The sequence below is a fragment of the Oncorhynchus clarkii genome, chromosome 24, assembly GCF_045791955.1.
Source record: "Oncorhynchus clarkii lewisi isolate Uvic-CL-2024 chromosome 24, UVic_Ocla_1.0, whole genome shotgun sequence".
Taxonomy (NCBI): domain Eukaryota; kingdom Metazoa; phylum Chordata; class Actinopteri; order Salmoniformes; family Salmonidae; genus Oncorhynchus; species Oncorhynchus clarkii.
Genome location: NC_092170.1, coordinates 42,166,521 through 42,186,152, shown reverse-complemented (window position 1 = coordinate 42,186,152; position 19,632 = coordinate 42,166,521). Strand labels below are relative to the sequence as shown.

Sequence of the window (19,632 nt, the reverse complement as noted above, 5' to 3'; positions counted from 1 at the left end):
AACAGCCCATCTCTGACCATACAGCCTAACAGCCCATCTCTGACCATACAGCCTAACAGCCCATCTCTGACCATACAGCCTAACAGCCCATCTCTGACCATACAGCCTAACAGCCCATCTCTGACCATACAGCCTAACAGTCCATCTCTGACCATACAGCCTAACAGCCCATCTCTGACCATACAGCCTAACAGCCCATCTCTGACCATACAGCCTAACAGCCCATATCTGACCATACAGCCTAACAGTCCATCTCTGACCATACAGCCTAACAGCCCATCTCTGGTCATGCAGCCTAACAGCCCATCTCTGACCATACAGCCTAACAGCCCATCTCTGACCATACAGCCTAACAGTCCATCTCTGACCATACAGCCTAACAGTCCATCTCTGACCATACAGCCTAACAGCCCATCTCTGACCATACAGCCTAACAGCCCATCTCTGGTCATACAGCCTAACAGCCCATCTCTGACCATACAGCCTAACAGCCCATCTCTGGTCATGCACATTAACCAGCAAATAGGCCCGATTATGAATAATACATTCAATATTCAGTGTCTTTCATGTAATGTTGTCTCTCCCAGCACACCTCTTTATCGTTTCAATCCCCTTTGTTTTATGGCCATTTGTATGACTGACAGCAGGAAAGAGATGTAACCATGGCAGGTTTCTGTAGCTCCCAGGCTGTTGGAAGCATTAGTGTTGTTGACGGACCTGTGTCATGATGTGCTGACGATGCCATTTCAGACGTGATGCGCTGACGATACCATTTCAGACGTGATGTGCTGACGATGCCATTTCAGACGTGATGTGCTGACGTGTTTCCTAAACCCCGTAATGTCTGTAAATGACTATGACCAAGATTCAATCAAAAAAATAATAATGCGTTTGTCCGCAATGCGCGTTTTTAGAAGGGCAATGTTCGTGCGTTCGCGGAGCCTACTGCTCACGGTAAACGCTGCGCATTGTATGTCGGGTTCAGTGGGAAATTCACTTTTATTAAACGGTGCATTGTCCAACTCCGCGATCCGGATTGATTACCGAAATAAATAACGGCAACAGTAACAACGCAAAAAAACAACGACAACAACAGAATAAGCTAAGACGTTTGCTGAGCTGACCATAAGCCTACAGTGAATAAATAATCAAAATAATTGTGTGGTAATCTTGATTTCACCCCTTTTTTGAACCACCTATGTGTAGTGCAATATTAAGTTGTTATAAAGGACTGTGAGCTTTATAACGGCTTAAACAGTATAGTCTCTAATCAATGCACTTCACTAAATATCTTTGATCTAAAACAGGTTATTGAACAACTGATCTAATACACGTTACTAAACATCTGATCTAATACACGTTATTGAACATCTGATCTAATACACGTTACTAAACATCTGATCTAATACACGTTACTAAACATCTGATCTAATACACGTTACTAAACATCTGATCTAATACACGTTACTAAACATCTGATCTAATACACGTTACTAAACATCTGATCTAATACACGTTACTAGTCATCTGATCTAGTAAACTTTACTAAACATCTTATCTAGTACAATTTACTAAACAAATGTCTCCCCATCTGCCATGAACCAAAATGTTTCCCCATCTGCCATGAACCAAAATGTTTCCCCATCTGCCATGAACCAAAATGTTTCCCCATCTGCCATGAATCAAAATGTCTCCCCATCTGCCATGAATCTAAATGTCTCCCCATCTGCTATAAATCAAAATGTCTCCCCATCTGCCATGAATCTAAATGTCTCCCCATCTGCTATAAATCAAAATGTCTCCCCATCTGCCACGAATCAAAATGTCTCCCCATCTGCCATGAACCAAAATGTTTCCCCATCTGCCATGAACCAAAATGTTTCCCCATCTGCCATGAACCAAAATGTTTCCCCATCTGCCATGAATCAAAATGTCTCCCCATCTGCCATGAATCTAAATGTCTCCCCATCTGCTATAAATCAAAATGTCTCCCCATCTGCCACGAATCAAAATGTCTCCCCATCTGCCATGAATCAAAATGTCTCCCCATCTGCCACGAATCAAAATGTCTCCCTCTGTCTGCCATCAATCATTAATGCACTTAAAGTGTACTTCTGGATCCGGACTAACTGAGTTTACTCTCTCCAGCGACGATGACATCATCTTTGAGGATTTTGCGCGGCAGCGGTTGATCGGAGCGAAAGACGATGAGGACGAGGAGGGTGCAGACTCTCCCAAGCTGAACCACAGATAGAGGAGGGAGATGGAAGCTGCTGTGTTGTTCCTGTGTTGTGGTACAGAGGAGCTACTGTGACTGGAGGAGAGAGGGAGACCCTTTAGAGTCCAGGGAGACCTTTTAAACACACTCACAGTGGTGCCGTTGTCCTGTTCTTGTTCACATTCGTCTTCTCCATACAGCAAGGATGTTAGAGAGAAAGTTTAGAGGAAATGAGGCCTAGGTGTGGTTTGGTTTGAGGGGGGTGGACCTTGAGTTCTAGGTGTGGTGTGGTTTGAGGGGGGTGGACCTTGAGTTCTAGGTGTGGTGTGGTTTGAGGGGGGTGGACCTTGAGTTCTAGTCGTGGTGTGGTTTGAGGGGGGTGGACCTTGAGTTCTAGTCGTGGTGTGGTTTGAGGGGGGTGGACCTTGAGTTCTAGTCATGGTGTGGTTTGAGGGGGGTGGACCTTGAGGTCTAGTCGTGGTGTGGTTGGAGGGGGGTGGACCTTGAGGTCTAGTCGTGGTGTGGTTGGAGGGGAGTGGACCTTGAGTTCTAGTCGTGGTGTGGTTTGAGGGGGGTGGACCTTGAGTTCTAGTCGTGGTGTGGTTTGAGGGGGGTGGACCTTGAGTTCTAGTCGTGGTGTGGTTTGAGGGGGGTGGACCTTGAGGTCTAGTCGTGGTGTGGTTGGAGGGGAGTGGACCTTGAGTTCTAGTCGTGGTGTGGTTTGAGGGGGGTGGACCTTGAGTTCTAGTCGTGGTGTGGTTGGAGGGGGGTGGACCTTGAGTTCTAGTCGTGGTGTGGTTGGAGGGGGGTGGACCTTGAGGTCTAGTCGTGGTGTGGTTGGAGGGGAGTGGACCTTGAGTTCTAGTCGTGGTGTGTTTTGAGGGGAGTGGACCTTGAGGCCTAGTCGTGGTGTGGTTTGAGGGGGATGGACCTTGAGGTCTAGTCGTGGTGTGGTTTGAGGGGGGTGGACCTTGAGGTCTAGTCGTGGTGTGGTTTGATTGGAGTGGACCTTGAGTTCTAGTCGTGGTGTGGTTTGAGGGGAGTGGACCTTGAGGTCTAGTCGTGGTGTGGTTTGAGGGGGGTGGACCTTGAGGTCTAGTCGTGGTGTGGTTTGATTGGAGTGGACCTTGAGTTCTAGTCGTTGTGTGGTTTGAGGGGGGTGGACCTTGAGGCCTAGTCGTGGTGTGGTTGGAGGGGGGTGGACCTTGAGTTCTAGTCGTGGTGTGGTTGGAGGGGGATGGACCTTGAGTTCTAGTCGTGGTGTGGTTGGAGGGGGGTGGACCTTGAGTTCTAGTCGTGGTGTGGTTTGAGGGGGGTGGACCTTGAGTTCTTTAATGACTCTGTTATACAGTGGCTTGCGAAAGTATTCACCCCCCTTGGCATTTTTCCTATTTTGTTGCCTTACAACCTGGAATTAAAATATATTTTTGGGGGGGTTTGTATCATTTGATTGACACAACACGCCTACCACCTTGAAGATGCAAAATATGTTTTATTGTGAAACAAAGAAAACTTGAGCGTGCATAACTATTCAACACCCCCCCCCCCCCCCCCCCAAAAGTCAATACTTTGTAGGGCCACCTTTTGCAGCAATTACAGCTGCAAGTCTCTGTCTAAAGTTTTGGATATTTTTTATAACCCAACCCTGATCTGTACTTCTCCACAACTTTGTCCCTGACCTGTTTGGAGAGCTCCTTAGTCTTCATGGTGCCCCTTGGTCTTCATGGTGCCCATTACTTAGTGGTGTTGCAGACTCTGGGGGCCTTTCAGAACAGGTGTATATATATACTGAGATCATGTGACACTTAGATTGCACACGGGTGGACTTTATTTAACTAATGATGTGACTTCTGGAGGTAACTGGTTGGACCAGATCTTATTTAGGGGCTTCATAGCGAAGGGGGTGAATACATATGAACGTACCACTTTTCAGTTTTTAATTATTTATTTATTTTTGAAACAAGGTATTGTTTTTTTTTTCACTTCACCAATTTGGACTATTTAATCTATGTCCATTACATAAAATAAAAATATATTTAAATTACAGATCGTAATACAACAAAATAGGGAAAACACCAAGGGGATGAATACTTTTGCAAGGCGTTGTACCTGGTTACATTAGGACTGAACAGTCACCTTTGTATTGAAATGAGATTTAATGTAACTACAGTTCTGGCCTTCATATGTAAGGAATACTGGAACTACTGCCTAAGCCAATGGCTTGATAATAGCAATGCACAGAGCAGAACAGCCCACTGTATCACCCCAAGAGCAGGACAGTCCACTGTACCACCCCAAGAGCAGGACAGTCCACTGTATCACCCCAAGAGGACAGTCCACTGTACCACCCCAAGAGCAGGACAGTCCACTGTACCACCCCAAGAGCAGGACAGTCCACTGTATCACCCCCAAGAGGACAGTCCACTGTACCACCCCAAGAGCAGGACAGCCCACTGTACCACCCCAAGAGCAGGACAGTCCACTGTACCACCCCAAGAGCAGGACAGCCCACTGTATCACCCCAAGAGGACAGTCCACTGTACCACCCCAAGAGCAGGACAGCCCACTGTACCACCCCAAGAGCAGGACAGTCCACTGTACCACCCCAAGAGCAGGACAGTCCACTGTATCACCACAAGAGCAGGACAGTCCACTGTATCACCCCAAGAACAGGACAGTCCACTGTATCACCCCAAGAACAGGACAGTCCACTGTATCACCCCAAGAGCAGGACAGTCCACTGTATCACCACAAGAACAGGACAGTCCACTCTATCACCCCAAGAACAGGACAGTCCACTGTACCACCCCAAGAATAGGACAGTCCACTGTACCACCCCAAGAACAGGACAGTCCACTGTATCACCCCAAGAGCAGGACAGTCCACTGTATCACCCCAAGAGCAGGACAGTCCACTGTATCACCCCAAGAGAAGGACAGTCCACTGTACCACCCCAAGAGCAGGACAGTCCACTGTACCACCCCAAGAGCAGGACAGTCCACTGTACCACCCCAAGAGCAGGACAGTCCACTGTACCACCCCAAGAGAAGGACAGCCCACTGTACCACCCCAAGAGAAGGACAGCCTACTGTATCACCCCAAGATAAGGACAGCCACTGTACCACCCCAAGAGCAGGACATTCACACAACAATAAATTACTGACATAAAAGTACTAATTTTCAATTAGCTTATCAACCCCCCCCCCCCCCCAGACAAAATATTTTATCAGGAAGATCATTTATCTATTTATATGAATGAGTGGCCTTGTTCTTTTGCATGAAACATACCGGTACTTTCTATGTTTTATGTGACACTTATGTTCACAATTCGTCCCAGGTAGCCTAGCGGTTAGAGCACTGGGCCAGTAACCTGAAGGTTGCTGGTTTAAATACCCGAGCCAGCGAGGTGAAAAATCTGTTGATGTACTCTTGAGCAAAATGGTGAGCAAGGCACTTAACCGTAATTTACTCATTTGCTCCAGGGGCACCGTACCACTACAGGGGCACCGTACCACTACAGGGGCACCGTACCACTACAGGGGCACCGTACCACTACAGGGGTACCACACCACTACAGGGGTACCGTACCACTACAGGGGTACCACACCACTACAGGGGTACCACACCACTACAGGGGTACCGCACCACTACAGGGGTACCACACCACTACAGGGGTACCGAACCACTACAGGGGTACCGCACCACTACAGGGGTACCGCACCACTACAGGGGTACCACACCACTACAGGGGCACCGTACCACTACAGGGGCACCGTACCACTACAGGGGTACCACACCACTACAGGGTTACCACACCACTACAGGGGTACCACACTACTACAGGGGTACCGTACCACTACAGGGGTACCACACCACTACAGGGGTACCACACCAATACAGGGGCACCGTACCACTACAGGGGTACCACACTACTACAGGGGTACCGTACCACTACAGGGGTACCACACTACTACAGGGGTACCGTACCACTACAGGGGTACCGTACCACTACATGGGTACCACACCACTACAGGGGTCCAATACCACTACAGGGGTACCGCACTACTACAGGGGTACCACACCACTACAGGGGTACCACACTACTACAGGGCTACCACACTACTACAGGGCTACCACACTACTACAGGGGTACCACACCACTACAGGGGTACGTACCTCTACAGGGGTACCGCACCACTACAGGGGTACCATACCACTACAGGGGTACCACACCACTACAGGGGTATAACACCACTACAGGGGTACCACACCACTACAGGGGTACCACACCACTACAGGGGTACCACACCACTACTACAGGGGTACCGCACCACTACAGGGGTACCACACCACTACAGGGGTACCACACTACTACAGGGGTAATGTACCGCTACAGGGGTACCGTACCACTACAGGGGTACCATACCACTACAGGGGTACCACACCACTACAGGGGTACCACACTACTACAGGGGTACCACACTACTACAGGGGTACCAGGGGTACCACACCACTACTACAGGGGTACCACACCACTACTACAGGGGTACCAGGGGTACCGTACCACTACAGGGGTACCACACCACTACTACAGGGGTACCAGGGGTACCACACCACTACTACAGGGGTACCACACCACTACAGGGGTACCGCACCACTACAGGGGTACCACACCACTACAGGGGTACCACTACTACAGGGGTACCACTACTAAAGGGGTACCACACCACTACAGGGGTACCACACCACTACAGGGGTACCGTACCACTACAGGGGTACCACACCACTACAGGGGTACCACACCACTACAGGGGTACCGTACCACTACAGGGGTACCACACTACTACAGGGGTACCACACTACTACTGGGGTACCACACTACTACAGGGGTACCACACTACTACAGGGGTACCACACCACTACAGGGGTACCACACCACTACAGGGGTACCGTACCACTACAGGGGTACCACACCACTACAGGGGTACCGTACCACTACAGGGGTACCACACTACTACAAGGGTACCGCACTACTACAGGGGTACCACACTACTACAGGGGTACCACACTACTACAGGGGTACAACACCACTACAGGGGTACCACACCACTACAGGGGTACCGCACCACTACAGGGGTACCACACCACTACAGGGGTACCACACCACTACAGGGGTACAGCACCACTACAGGGGTACCACACTACTACAGGGGTACCACACTACTACAGGGGTACAACACCACTACAGGGGTACCACACCACTACAGGGGTACCCCACTACTACAGGGGTACCACACCACTACAGGGGTACCAGGGGTACCACACTACTACAGGGGTAATGTACCGCTACAGGGGTACCGTACCACTACAGGGGTACCATACCACTACAGGGGTACCACACCACTACAGGGGTACCACACTACTACAGGGGTACCACACTACTACAGGGGTACCAGGGGTACCACACCACTACTACAGGGGTACCACACCACTACTACAGGGGTACCAGGGGTACCGTACCACTACAGGGGTACCACACCACTACTACAGGGGTACCAGGGGTACCAGGGGTACCACACCACTACTACAGGGGTACCACACCACTACAGGGGTACCGCACCACTACAGGGGTACCACACCACTACAGGGGTACCACTACTACAGGGGTACCACTACTAAAGGGGTACCACACCACTACAGGGGTACCACACCACTACAGGGGTACCGTACCACTACAGGGGTACCACACCACTACAGGGGTACCACACCACTACAGGGGTACCGTACCACTACAGGGGTACCACACTACTACAGGGGTACCACACTACTACTGGGGTACCACACTACTACAGGGGTACCACACTACTACAGGGGTACCACACCACTACAGGGGTACCACACCACTACAGGGGTACCGTACCACTACAGGGGTACCACACCACTACAGGGGTACCGTACCACTACAGGGGTACCACACTACTACAAGGGTACCGCACTACTACAGGGGTACCACACTACTACAGGGGTACCACACTACTACAGGGGTACAACACCACTACAGGGGTACCACACCACTACAGGGGTACCGCACCACTACAGGGGTACCACACCACTACAGGGGTACCACACCACTACAGGGGTACAGCACCACTACAGGGGTACCACACTACTACAGGGGTACCACACTACTACAGGGGTACAACACCACTACAGGGGTACCACACCACTACAGGGGTACCCCACTACTACAGGGGTACCACACCACTACAGGGGTACCAGGGGTACCACACCACTACAGGGGTACCACACCACTACAGGGGTACCAGGGGTACCACACCACTACAGGGGTACCACACCACTACAGGGGTACAGCACCACTACAGGGGTACCGCACCACTACAGGGGTACCGCACCACTACAGGGGTGCCGCACCACTACAGGGGTACCACACCACTACAGGGGTACCGTACCACTACAGGGGTACCACACCACTACAGGGGTACCACACCACTACAGGGGTACCGCACCACTACAGGGGTACCACACTACTACAGGGGTACCACACCACTACAGGGGTACCCCACTACTACAGGGGTACCACACTACTACAGGGGTACCACACCACTACAGGGGTACCAGGGGTACCTGGTAGTAGAGGGGGTACGCATCTGGAAGTTGAATGTTGAATATGGGCGGCAGGGTAGCCTAGTGGTTAGAGCATTGGACTAATAACCGTAAGGTTGCAAGTTCTGCCCCTGAACAGGCAGTTAAACCACTGTTCCCCGGTAGGCCGTCATTAAAAATAAGAATTAGTTCTTAACTGCCTAGTTAAATAAAGGTTAAATAATAATCATTTTGCCGTAAAAAAATACATGTAGATAGTCGGGCTGGATTCAATCCATATCGCCTTTAAATGTCTATGGAGGTGTAACAGATCCACGATACGGGTTGAATCCAGCCCGACTATCCTCCATCTAGCACGCTATTGGCTAAGGCCCCAATATACTCCTATAAGAAATGCATGTCCATTTAAAGTTGTTCTAGTCACTCTTGGCTTGTTAGGCCTAGATTCCATCAGATCAAAGCTGTAAACCCGGGTAGTTGATGTTTTTTTGGCGGTGTCGGAGGCGGAACTGTTTAGGAGCTGTCAAACCGGTGAGCTGCATTGTCAGGAAGCCACACCCATTCGACGAGAGTTAGAAGTTCCCGAACGAGAAAGAGTTTATTGCTTTATACGAATAATAACGCTCAAATTTAAAAATCATTCAAAACAAAAAATTACGAGGATTTCTAGCAGGCTAATCAAGGTGTAGATTACATCACACATTCCAGTGTTTTTTTAAATGTATTTTTCTACTTTATTTATAAACTAGGCAAGTCATGACGGCCTAGGAACAATGCGTTAACTACCTTCGGTTACGAGTCCAACGCTCTACCCACTAGGCTATGCTGCCGCCCCAGGTAGCCTTTGAACTTGGAAACAAGGCTGCATGGGTTTTCTCAATGCGACTCCGCGCCGATTTTAGGTGTAATGCCGGGAGCCGCTTGTGGATTTGACAGCTCTAACGCAGTTCCACCTCAGACACCGCCAAAACAACCACTATTCGGGTGTCGGATATCACTGATCTGATAGAATTCAGCCCCAAATCTAATGTATTATAATACTGTAGGGGTTAGGGGTTAATGTAATATAATACTGTAGGGGTTAATGTAATATAATACTGTAGGGGTTAATGTAATATAATACTGTAGGGGTTAAGGGTTAATGTATTATAATACTGTAGGGGTTAATGTATTATAATACTGTAGGGGTTAATGTAATATAATACTGTAGGGGTTAAGGGTTAATGTAATATAATACTGTAGGGGTTAAGGGTTAATGTAATATAATACTGTAGGGGTTAATGTATTATAATACTGTAGGGGTTAATGTATTATAATACTGTAGGGGTTAAGGGTTAATGTAATATAATACTGTAGGGGTTAAGGGTTAATGTAATATAATACTGTAGGGGTTAATGTATTATAATACTGTAGGGGTTAATGTATTATAATACTGTAGGGGTTAGGGGTTAATGTATTATAATACTGTAGGGGTTAGGGGTTAATGTAATATAATACTGTAGGGGTTAATGTAATATAATACTGTAGGGGTTAGGGGTTAATGTAATATAATACTGTAGGGGTTAATGTATTATAATACTGTAGGGGTTAATGTATTATAATACTATAGGGGTTAATGTATTATAAAACTGTAGGGGTTAATGTAATATAATACTGTAGGGGTTAATGTAATATAATACTGTAAAGGTTCATGTATTATAATACTGTAGGGGTTAGGGGTTAATGTATTATAATACTGTAGGGGTTAATGTAATATAATACTGTAGGGGTTAGTGGTTAATGTATTATAATACTGTAGGGGTTAATGTATTATAATACTGTAGGGGTTAATGTAATATAATACTGTAGGGGTTAATGTAATATAATACTGTAGGGGTTAGGGGTTAATGTAATATAATACTGTAGGGGTTAATGTATTATAATACTATAGGGGTTAGGGGTTAATGTATTATAATACTGTAGGGGTTAGGGGTTAATGTAATATAATACTATAGGGGTTAGGGGTTAATGTATTATAATACTGTAGGGGTTAATGTAATATAATATGGTAGGGGTTAATGTATTATAATACTGTAGGGGTTAGGGGTTAATGTATTATAATACTATAGGGGTTAGGGGTTAATGTAATATAATACTATAGGGGTTAATGTCATATAATACTGTAGGGGTTCATGTATTATAATACTGTAGGGGTTAATGTATTATAATATGGTAGGGGTTAATGTATTATAATACTGTAGGGGTTAGGGGTTAATGTATTATAATACTATAGGGGTTAGGGGTTAATGTAATATAATACTATAGGGGTTAATGTCATATAATACTGTAGGGGTTCATGTATTATAATACTGTAGGGGTTAATGTATTATAATACTGTAGGGGTTAATGTAATATAATACTGTAGGGGTTAATGTAATATAATACTGTAGGGGTTAATGTATTATAATACTGTAGGGGTTAATGTATTATAATACTGTAGGGGTTAATGTAATATAATACTGTAGGGGTTAATGTATTATAATACTGTAGGGGTTAATGTAATATAATACTGTAGGGGTTAATGTAATATAATACTGTAGGGGTTAATGTATTATAATACTGTAGGGGTTAATGTAATATAATACTGTAGGGGTTAATGTAATATAATACTGTAGGGGTTAGGGGTTAATGTAATATAATACTGTAGGGGTTAGGGGTTAATGTATTATAATACTGTAGGGGTTAATGTAATATAATACTGTAGGGGTTAATGTATTACAACACTGTAGGGGTTAGGGGTAAATGTATTATAATACTGTAGGGGTTAGGGGTTAATGTAATATAATACTATAGGGGTTAATGTATTATAATACTGTAGGGGTTAGGGGTTAATGTATTATAATACTGTAGGGGTTAGGGGTTAATGTATTATAATACTGTAGGGGTTAGGGGTTAATGTATTATAATACTGTAGGGGTTAATGTAATATAATACTGTAGGGGTTAATGTATTATAATACTGTAGGGGTTAATGTAATATAATACTGTAGGGGTTAATGTGATATAATACTGTAGGGGTTAATGTAATATAATACTGTAGGGGTTAAGGGTTAATGTAATATAATACTGTAGGGGTAATGTATTATAATACTGTAGGGGTTAATGTGATATAATACTGTAGGGGTTAATGTAATATAATACTGTAGGGGTTAATGTATTATAATACTGTAGGGGTTAATGTAATATAATATGGTAGGGGTTAATGTACTATAATACTGTAGGGGTTAATGTATTATAATACTGTAGGGGTTAAGGGTTAATGTATTATAATACTGTAGGGGTTAATGTAATATAATACTTTAGGGGTTAATGTATTATAATACTGTAGGGGTTAATGTATTATAATACTGTAGGGGTTAATGTAATATAATACTGTAGGGGTTAGGGGTTAATGTAATATAATACTGTAGGGGTTAATGTATTATAATACTGTAGGGGTTAATGTAATATAATACTGTAGGGGTTAATGTAATATAATACTCTAGGGGTTAATGTAATATAATACTGTAGGGGTTAATGTATTATAATACTGTAGGGGTTAATGTATTATAATACTGTAGGGGTTAATGTAATATAATACTGTAGGGGTTTTGGTTAATGTAATATAATACTGTAGGGGTTAATGTATTATAATACTGTAGGGGTTCATGTAATATAATACTCTAGGGGTTAGGGGTTAATGTAATATAATACTGTAGGGGTTAATGTAATATAATACTGTAGGGGTTAGGGGTTAATGTAATATAATACTGTAGGGGTTAATGTAATATAATACTTTAGGGGTTAATGTATTATAATACTGTAGGGGTTCATGTAATATATTACTGTAGGGGTTAATGTATTATAATACTGTAGGGGTTAATGTAATATAATACTGTAGGGGTTAATGTAATATAATACTGTAGGGGTTAGGGGTTAATGTATTATAATACTGTAGGGGTTCATGTAATATATTACTGTAGGGGTTAGGGGTTAATGTAATATAATACTGTAGGGGTTAGGGGTTAATGTAATATAATACTGTAGGGGTTAGGGGTTAATGTATTATAATACTGTAGGGGTTAATGTAATATAATACTGTAGGGGTTAATGTATTATAATACTGTAGGGGTTAGGGGTTAATGTAATATAATACTGTAGGGGTTAATGTATTATAATACTGTAGGCGTTAATGTAATATAATACTGTAGGGGTTAATGTAATATAATACTGTAGGGGTTAATGTATTATAATACTGTAGGGGTTAATGTATTATAATACTGTAGGGGTTAATGTAATATATTACTGTAGGGGTTAGGGGTTAATGTAATATAATACTGTAGGGGTTAGGGGTTAATGTATTATAATACTGTAGGCGTTAATGTATTATAATACTGTAGGGGTTAATGTTATATAATACTGTAGGGGTTAATGTAATATAATATGGTAGGGGTTAATGTATTATAATACTGTAGGGGTTCATGTAATATAATACTGTAGGGGTTAGGGGTTAATGTAATATAATACTGTAGGGGTTAGGGTTAATGTAATATAATACTGTAGGGGTTAATGTATTATAATACTATAGGGGTTAGGGGTTAATGTAATATAATACTGTAGGGGTTAATGTATTATAATACTGTAGGGGTTAATGTAATATAATACTGTAGGGGTTAGGGGTTAATGTATTATAATACTGTAGGGGTTAGGGGTTAATGTATTATAATACTGTAGGGGTTAATGTATTATAATACTGTAGGGGTTAATGTAATATAATACTGTAGGGGTTAATGTATTATAATACTGTAGTGGTTCATGTAATATAATACTGTAGGGGTTAGGGGTTAATGTAATATAATACTGTAGGGGTTAATGTATTATAAACTGTAGGGGTTAATGTAATATAATACTGTAGGGGTTAGGGGTTAATGTAATATAATACTGTAGGGGTTAATGTAATATAATACTGTAGGGGTTAGGGGTTAATGTAATATAATACTGTAGGGGTTATTGCAATATAATACTGTAGGGGTTAATGTATTATAATACTGTAGGGGTTAGGGGTTAATGTATTATAATACTGTAGGGGTTAATGTATTATAATACTGTAGGGGTTAATGTAATATAATACTATAGGGGTTAGGGGTTAATGTATTATAATACTGTAGGGGTTAGGGGTTAATGTATTATAATACTGTAGGGGTTAATGTAATATAATACTGTAGGGGTTAATGTAATATAATACTATAGGGGTTAGGGGTTAATGTATTATAATACTGTAGGGGTTAGGGGTTAATGTAATATAATACTGTAGGGGTTAGGGGTTAATGTATTATAATACTGTAGGGGTTAATGTAATATAATACTGTAGGGGTTAATGTATTATAATACTGTAGGGGTTAGGGGTTAATGTGTTATAATACTGTAGGGGTTAATGTAATATAATACTGTAGAGGTTAATGTATTATAATACTGTAGGGGTTAATGTATTATAATACTGTAGGGGTTAATGTACTATAATACTGTAGGGGTTAATGTAATATAATACTGTAGGGGTTAATGTATTATAATACTGTAGGGGTTAATGTATTATAATACTGTAGGGTTTAATGTATTAAAATACTGTAGGGGTTAATGTATTATAATACTGTAGGGGTTAATGTATTATAATACTGTAGGGGTTAATGTATTATAATACTGTAGGGGTTAATGTATTATAATACTGTAGGGGTTAATGTAATATAATACTGTAGGGGTTAGGGGTTAATGTATTATAATACTGTAGGGGTTAGGGGTTAATGTATTATAATACTGTAGGGGTTAATGTAATATAATACTGTAGGGGTTAGGGGGTAATGTATTATAATACTGTAGGGTTAGGGGTTAATGTATTATAATACTGTAGGGGTTAGGGGTTAATGTAATATAATACTGTATGTGTTAGGGGCTAGGGGTTAATGTATTATATTACTGTAGGGGCTAGGGGTTAGGGGCTAGGAGTTAGGGGTTAGGGGCTAGGGGCTAGGGGCTAGGGGCTAGGAGTTAGCGGCTAGGGGTTAGGGGCTAGGAGTTAGGGGTTAGGGGTTAGGGGTTTGGTATCAAAACCACTTTGAAATGTGTATTATTAGTACGATATCATAAATTGACGTTCTACATTTTTGTGAGGTTGGGAAGGACGAAACCTGTATGTTCAACTGTATCTGTAATAAATTAATATTTGTCACTACTTGGTATACCTCATAGTTCAGTTTTTTATTTTTATAAGTCAACTTTCGGGGGGGGGTCTACGCGTCAACGATCTACGATTTCCAGACATTGAAAACATTTCCAGACATTACGTATTTTTTTCCTGACCATATTAACCTGACCAGGGAAAACTGGGGTCCTAATTAACAGGCTATAACGAGGGTTCCGAGTTTTTCCTGATCAGGTCATGAGGTCCAGAAAATTCTCCTGGCGCTAATTACTGTCTGTGGTAAGATTAGCTTGCACAGTCTGTAAAATAGGTTCAATCCCCTCTGTAACCAGTAATCCCCAAACTGCTAATAACCTACCATTGGTGGCCAGTTATGGCCAGCTTCAGTCTGTTGTAATTAGCTTCGGCCTTATTAGGAGATCCTGGTAACTGAGGGACTTTAAAAACACTCTTGTTATTCTAAGTGTACATATAGTTTTAATGCAGTAAACACACGTTGTATTATATCTTGTTGTCGTCTTATCTCTCAGTGGGACTGTTTAATTACGAACATATTCAATAGGTATGGGGAAGGTGACCATGGAATAACTGACAAACCAAACGCAAAGGAGATGATTCGTTGATTTTTGTTATATTAGGTATAACTGTGTCATTTTCATACAGTAACATCATGTCAAGGTACTTACAGTACCTTCAGAAGTTTTATTTCCACATTTTTTTTTTGTGTTACAAAGTGTGCTTGAAATTAATTATATTGTCATTTTTTGTCAACGATTTACTCTGTAAATGTCAAAGTGGAATAAAACAAAATTTAAAAATTAAAAAAAATGTATGGAAAACAAACACTGATACATCTTGATTAGATAAGTATTCAACCACTGGAGTCAATACATGTTAGAATCACCTTTGGCAGCGATTACAGCTGTGAGGGTTTCTGGGTAAGTCTCTAAGAGTGATTACAGCTGTGAGGGTTTCTGGGTAAGTCTCTAAGAGTGATTACAGCTGTGATTCTGGGTGAGTCTCTAAGAGTGATTACAGCTGTGATTCTGGGTAAGTCTCTAAGAGTGATTACAGCTGTGAGTCTTTCTGGGTAAGTCTCTAAGAGTGATTACAGCTGTGAGTCTTTCTAGGTAAGTCTCTAAGAGTGATTACAGCTGTGATTCTGGGTTAGTCTCTAAGAGTGATTACAGCTGTGAGTCTTTCTAGGTAAGTCTCTAAGAGTGATTACAGCTGTGAGTCTTTCTGGGTAAGTCTCTAAGAGTGATTACAGCTGAGAGTCTTTCTGGGTAAGTCTCTAAGAGTGATTACAGCTGAGAGTCTTTCTGGGTAAGTCTCTAAGAGTGATTACAGCTGAGAGTCTTTCTGGGTAAGTCTCTAAGAGTGATTACAGCTGTGATTCTGGGTAAGTCTCTAAGAGTGATTACAGCTGAGAGTCTTTCTGGGTAAGTCTCTAATAGTGATTACAGCTGTGATTCTGGGGAAGTCTCTAATAGTGATTACAGCTGTGATTCTGGGTAAGTCTCTAAGAGCTTTGCACACCTGGATTGTACAATATTTACCCATTATCCTCTCCAGCAACTGAGTTAGGAAGGACGTCTGTATCTTTGTAGTGACTGGGGTGTATTGATACACCATCCAAAGTGTAATTAATAACATCACCATGCTCAAAGGGATATTCAATGTCTGCTTTTTAATTTTTTAAATATATATATTGCCCTTCTTTGAGAGGCATTGGACGTATTTGTGGTTGAATCTGTGATTGAAATTCACTGCTCGACTGAGGGACCTTACAGATAATTGTATGTGTGGGGGTACAGAGGCGAGGTAGTCATTTAAAAAATATATATATTGTTATTAAACACTATTATTACAGTCAAGAGTGAGTCCATGAAACGTATGTGACTTGTTAAGCAAATCTATACCCCTGAACCGTATTTAGGCTTGCCATAACTAAAGGTGTTGAATTCTGCAAGAGTTTCATTCCAAAACACCATCTATATCAATTTTCAGAAACGTTGGTGAATTTGATTTTATTGTTTAAAGAAATGATCATAAGATGATGTTGTTCAATAACAGACACTTGTTCAATAACAGACACTTGATGGTTTCATTTGCTAAATATCCTTCTCACTCTCAGAGAAATCAGTAGTACTGCCCTGTGTAGGGTGCCGTCTTTCGGATGAGACGTTAAATGGGTGTCCTGACTCTCTGAGGTCATTAAAGATCCCATGGCACTTATCGTAAGAGTAAGAGTAAGAGTAGGGGTGGGGTGTTAACCCCGGTGTCCTGGCTAAATTCCCAATCTGGCCCTCAAACCATCACGGTCACCTAATCATCCCCAGTTTACAATTGGCTCATTAATCCCCCTCTTCTCCCCTGTAACTATTCCCCAGGTCGTTGCTGCAAATGAGAACGTGTTCTCAGTCAACTTACCTGGTAAAATAACGGATAAATAAAAACCACATATCACAGTCAAATATACAGAATACCATTCCAGCTAAACATTCCTAACATTCCTAACAAAACATTAAACACACCTGCTCTTTCCTTGACATAGATTGATCAGGTGAAAGCTATGATTCCCTTATTGACGCGCACAGGATTGTGTCAAGAACTACAACGCAGCTGGGTTTTTCCACACTCAACAGTTTCCCGTGTTGTATCAAGAACGGTCCACCACCCAAAGCCAACTTGACACAACTGTGGGAAGCATTGGAGTCAACATGGGCCAACATCCCACCGTGTAGAGTCCATACCCCGACGAATTGAGGCTGTTCTGAGAGCAATTACATATTAGGAAGGTGTTCTTAATGTTTTGTACACTCTGTGTATAGTGTTTTTAGCATCTACAAATAAAACACTTTCATACACTTAAGAAAAAAAACTAAATAAAAAATCTGAGAACAGTAATATTTTACACATGAATTCATAAGCAATTATTTCTGATGAAAAAAAAAAACACAAATGTGAAAAATTGGTGAATATATAATTTTCACTTTATTGACTCAAGATATTTTAGCTTTTCATTTAAAAAAAAAAATCATTTGTACAAATGTCTAAGAACATAAATCCACTTTTACATGATGGTGTATTGTGTGTAGATAGATCAGTGACACAAAATCTCATTGTAATAAACATTTTAAATTCAGGCTGTAACTCATCATGGAAATAAGTCAAAGGGGGTGTATAATTTCTGATGTAAACAATTCTAACCCTAGCCCTAACTAAAGAAGAGTTTTGAAACAAATCACATTTATACAATAGCAACCTGAACAGTCAATTCTCTGTTTACTCTTGTGTTGAACATTTTCAAAATACGATTTCGTATTTCCTTTGTCCGGACTCCATAGATTATTGGATTGACACTCGCTGGTAAAACAATATACATCACTCCTAGAAAAGTATTGATGTCAGTTGGAATTTGAATATTCAGATTCCGTGACAGAAAAGTAACGGTTCCAATCAAATAAAAACACATTATCACAATCAGGTGGGTGCCACACGTGTGGAACGCTTTCCATCTATCCTCCCCTGCTGCTCTGCGCAACACGACGTTCAGAATCTTCACGTAGGAGAAAATAATGACGCAAATATCAATCCCCACAAAACAGATAATCACAGCCAATCCTATCGCATTATTCTTGTCCGTGTTACCACATGCTAGACTAACCAGGGCCATGTGGTCACAGTAGCAGTGGTTGATGACATTGGAACCACAGAAAGACAGAGAACCGGCGAGCGCAACTAGTACAAACATGATAGAACCACTCCTTATAACAGTGAACAGTAACAGTCTGAGAAACATGGCAGGGTTGAGGATACGAGCGTAGTGCAAAGGGTAGCAGATCGCCACATAGCGGTCCAGAGCCATGGCCAGGAGAATAGTCGACTCTACCGACGACAGGAAGTGAGTGAAAAACATCTGAGTCAAACAGCTGGCCAATGAGATGTCATTCCAGTCAAACAGAAAGCTGAGCAGCATGTTGGGGATAATGACTGTAGCCACCACTATGTCCACCGCCGCCAAACCACATATTAATATATACATGGGGCTGTGGAGGCTCTCCATAATTCTAATCACGTAGATCAACAAAGAATTTCCCACCAGGACTAAAATGTAGGTGGTGAAAAACGGTAAGAAAAGTAGTCGTCTGTACTCGTAGATCACTGGGAATCCCACAAAGATGAACCCGTTGTGTGAAAAATTGAATCCCTGGAATTCTTCGATCATTACACTTTGAGTATTGCCAACGGATTGAGAGGAAAAACAAAAAAACACGAGGTAAAATGTCAATGTTGTCATTGACACAGTATTTTCAATACTCTGATATGTATGAACGGTACACAAATGTCATAATAAACCCACTTGCTGTTGTTCTGGATTCCCCCCCCCCTCCTCTGTTTGATCATTGGTCTGTAGAGTGTAATTCGTCGTTGGTTTGTGGAGTGGAACTCTGTGTGGTCCAATAAATTGACCCACATGAGACTTTATACTCCAAACCAGACGTCCCTTGAGACAAGATACTCAACCTCCCCTTCTTACATTGAGCTTTATGTACTTTATGACTGCACTGTTT

At 42.4% G+C, this 19,632-nt stretch overlaps 2 protein-coding genes across 2 annotated transcripts in view; one reads left to right on the top strand and one right to left on the bottom strand.

The window, feature by feature from the left end:
- LOC139383019 (arrestin, beta 1) overlaps positions 1 to 2,493 on the top strand; it is a 60,299-nt gene extending 57,806 nt beyond the window's left edge. Inside the window, exon 16 of the mRNA XM_071127313.1 lies at positions 2,149 to 2,493. Within this exon, the coding sequence (XP_070983414.1) occupies positions 2,149 to 2,254 (106 nt within the window). The 3' untranslated portion in view covers positions 2,255 to 2,493. The remainder of the gene's footprint in view (positions 1 to 2,148) is intronic.
- A 161-nt stretch (positions 2,494 to 2,654) lies between these two features.
- On the bottom strand, positions 2,655 to 19,321 carry LOC139382668 (odorant receptor, family 55, subfamily E, member 1). Its single transcript, XM_071126756.1, has 2 exons — positions 18,324 to 19,321; positions 2,655 to 3,626 (listed from the first exon to the last, which is right to left on the bottom strand). Exons 1-2 carry the CDS (start codon positions 19,284 to 19,286, stop codon positions 2,655 to 2,657), a joined length of 1,935 nt encoding a protein of 644 aa, XP_070982857.1. The 5' UTR covers positions 19,287 to 19,321.
- Positions 19,322 to 19,632: the final 311 nt, after the last annotated feature.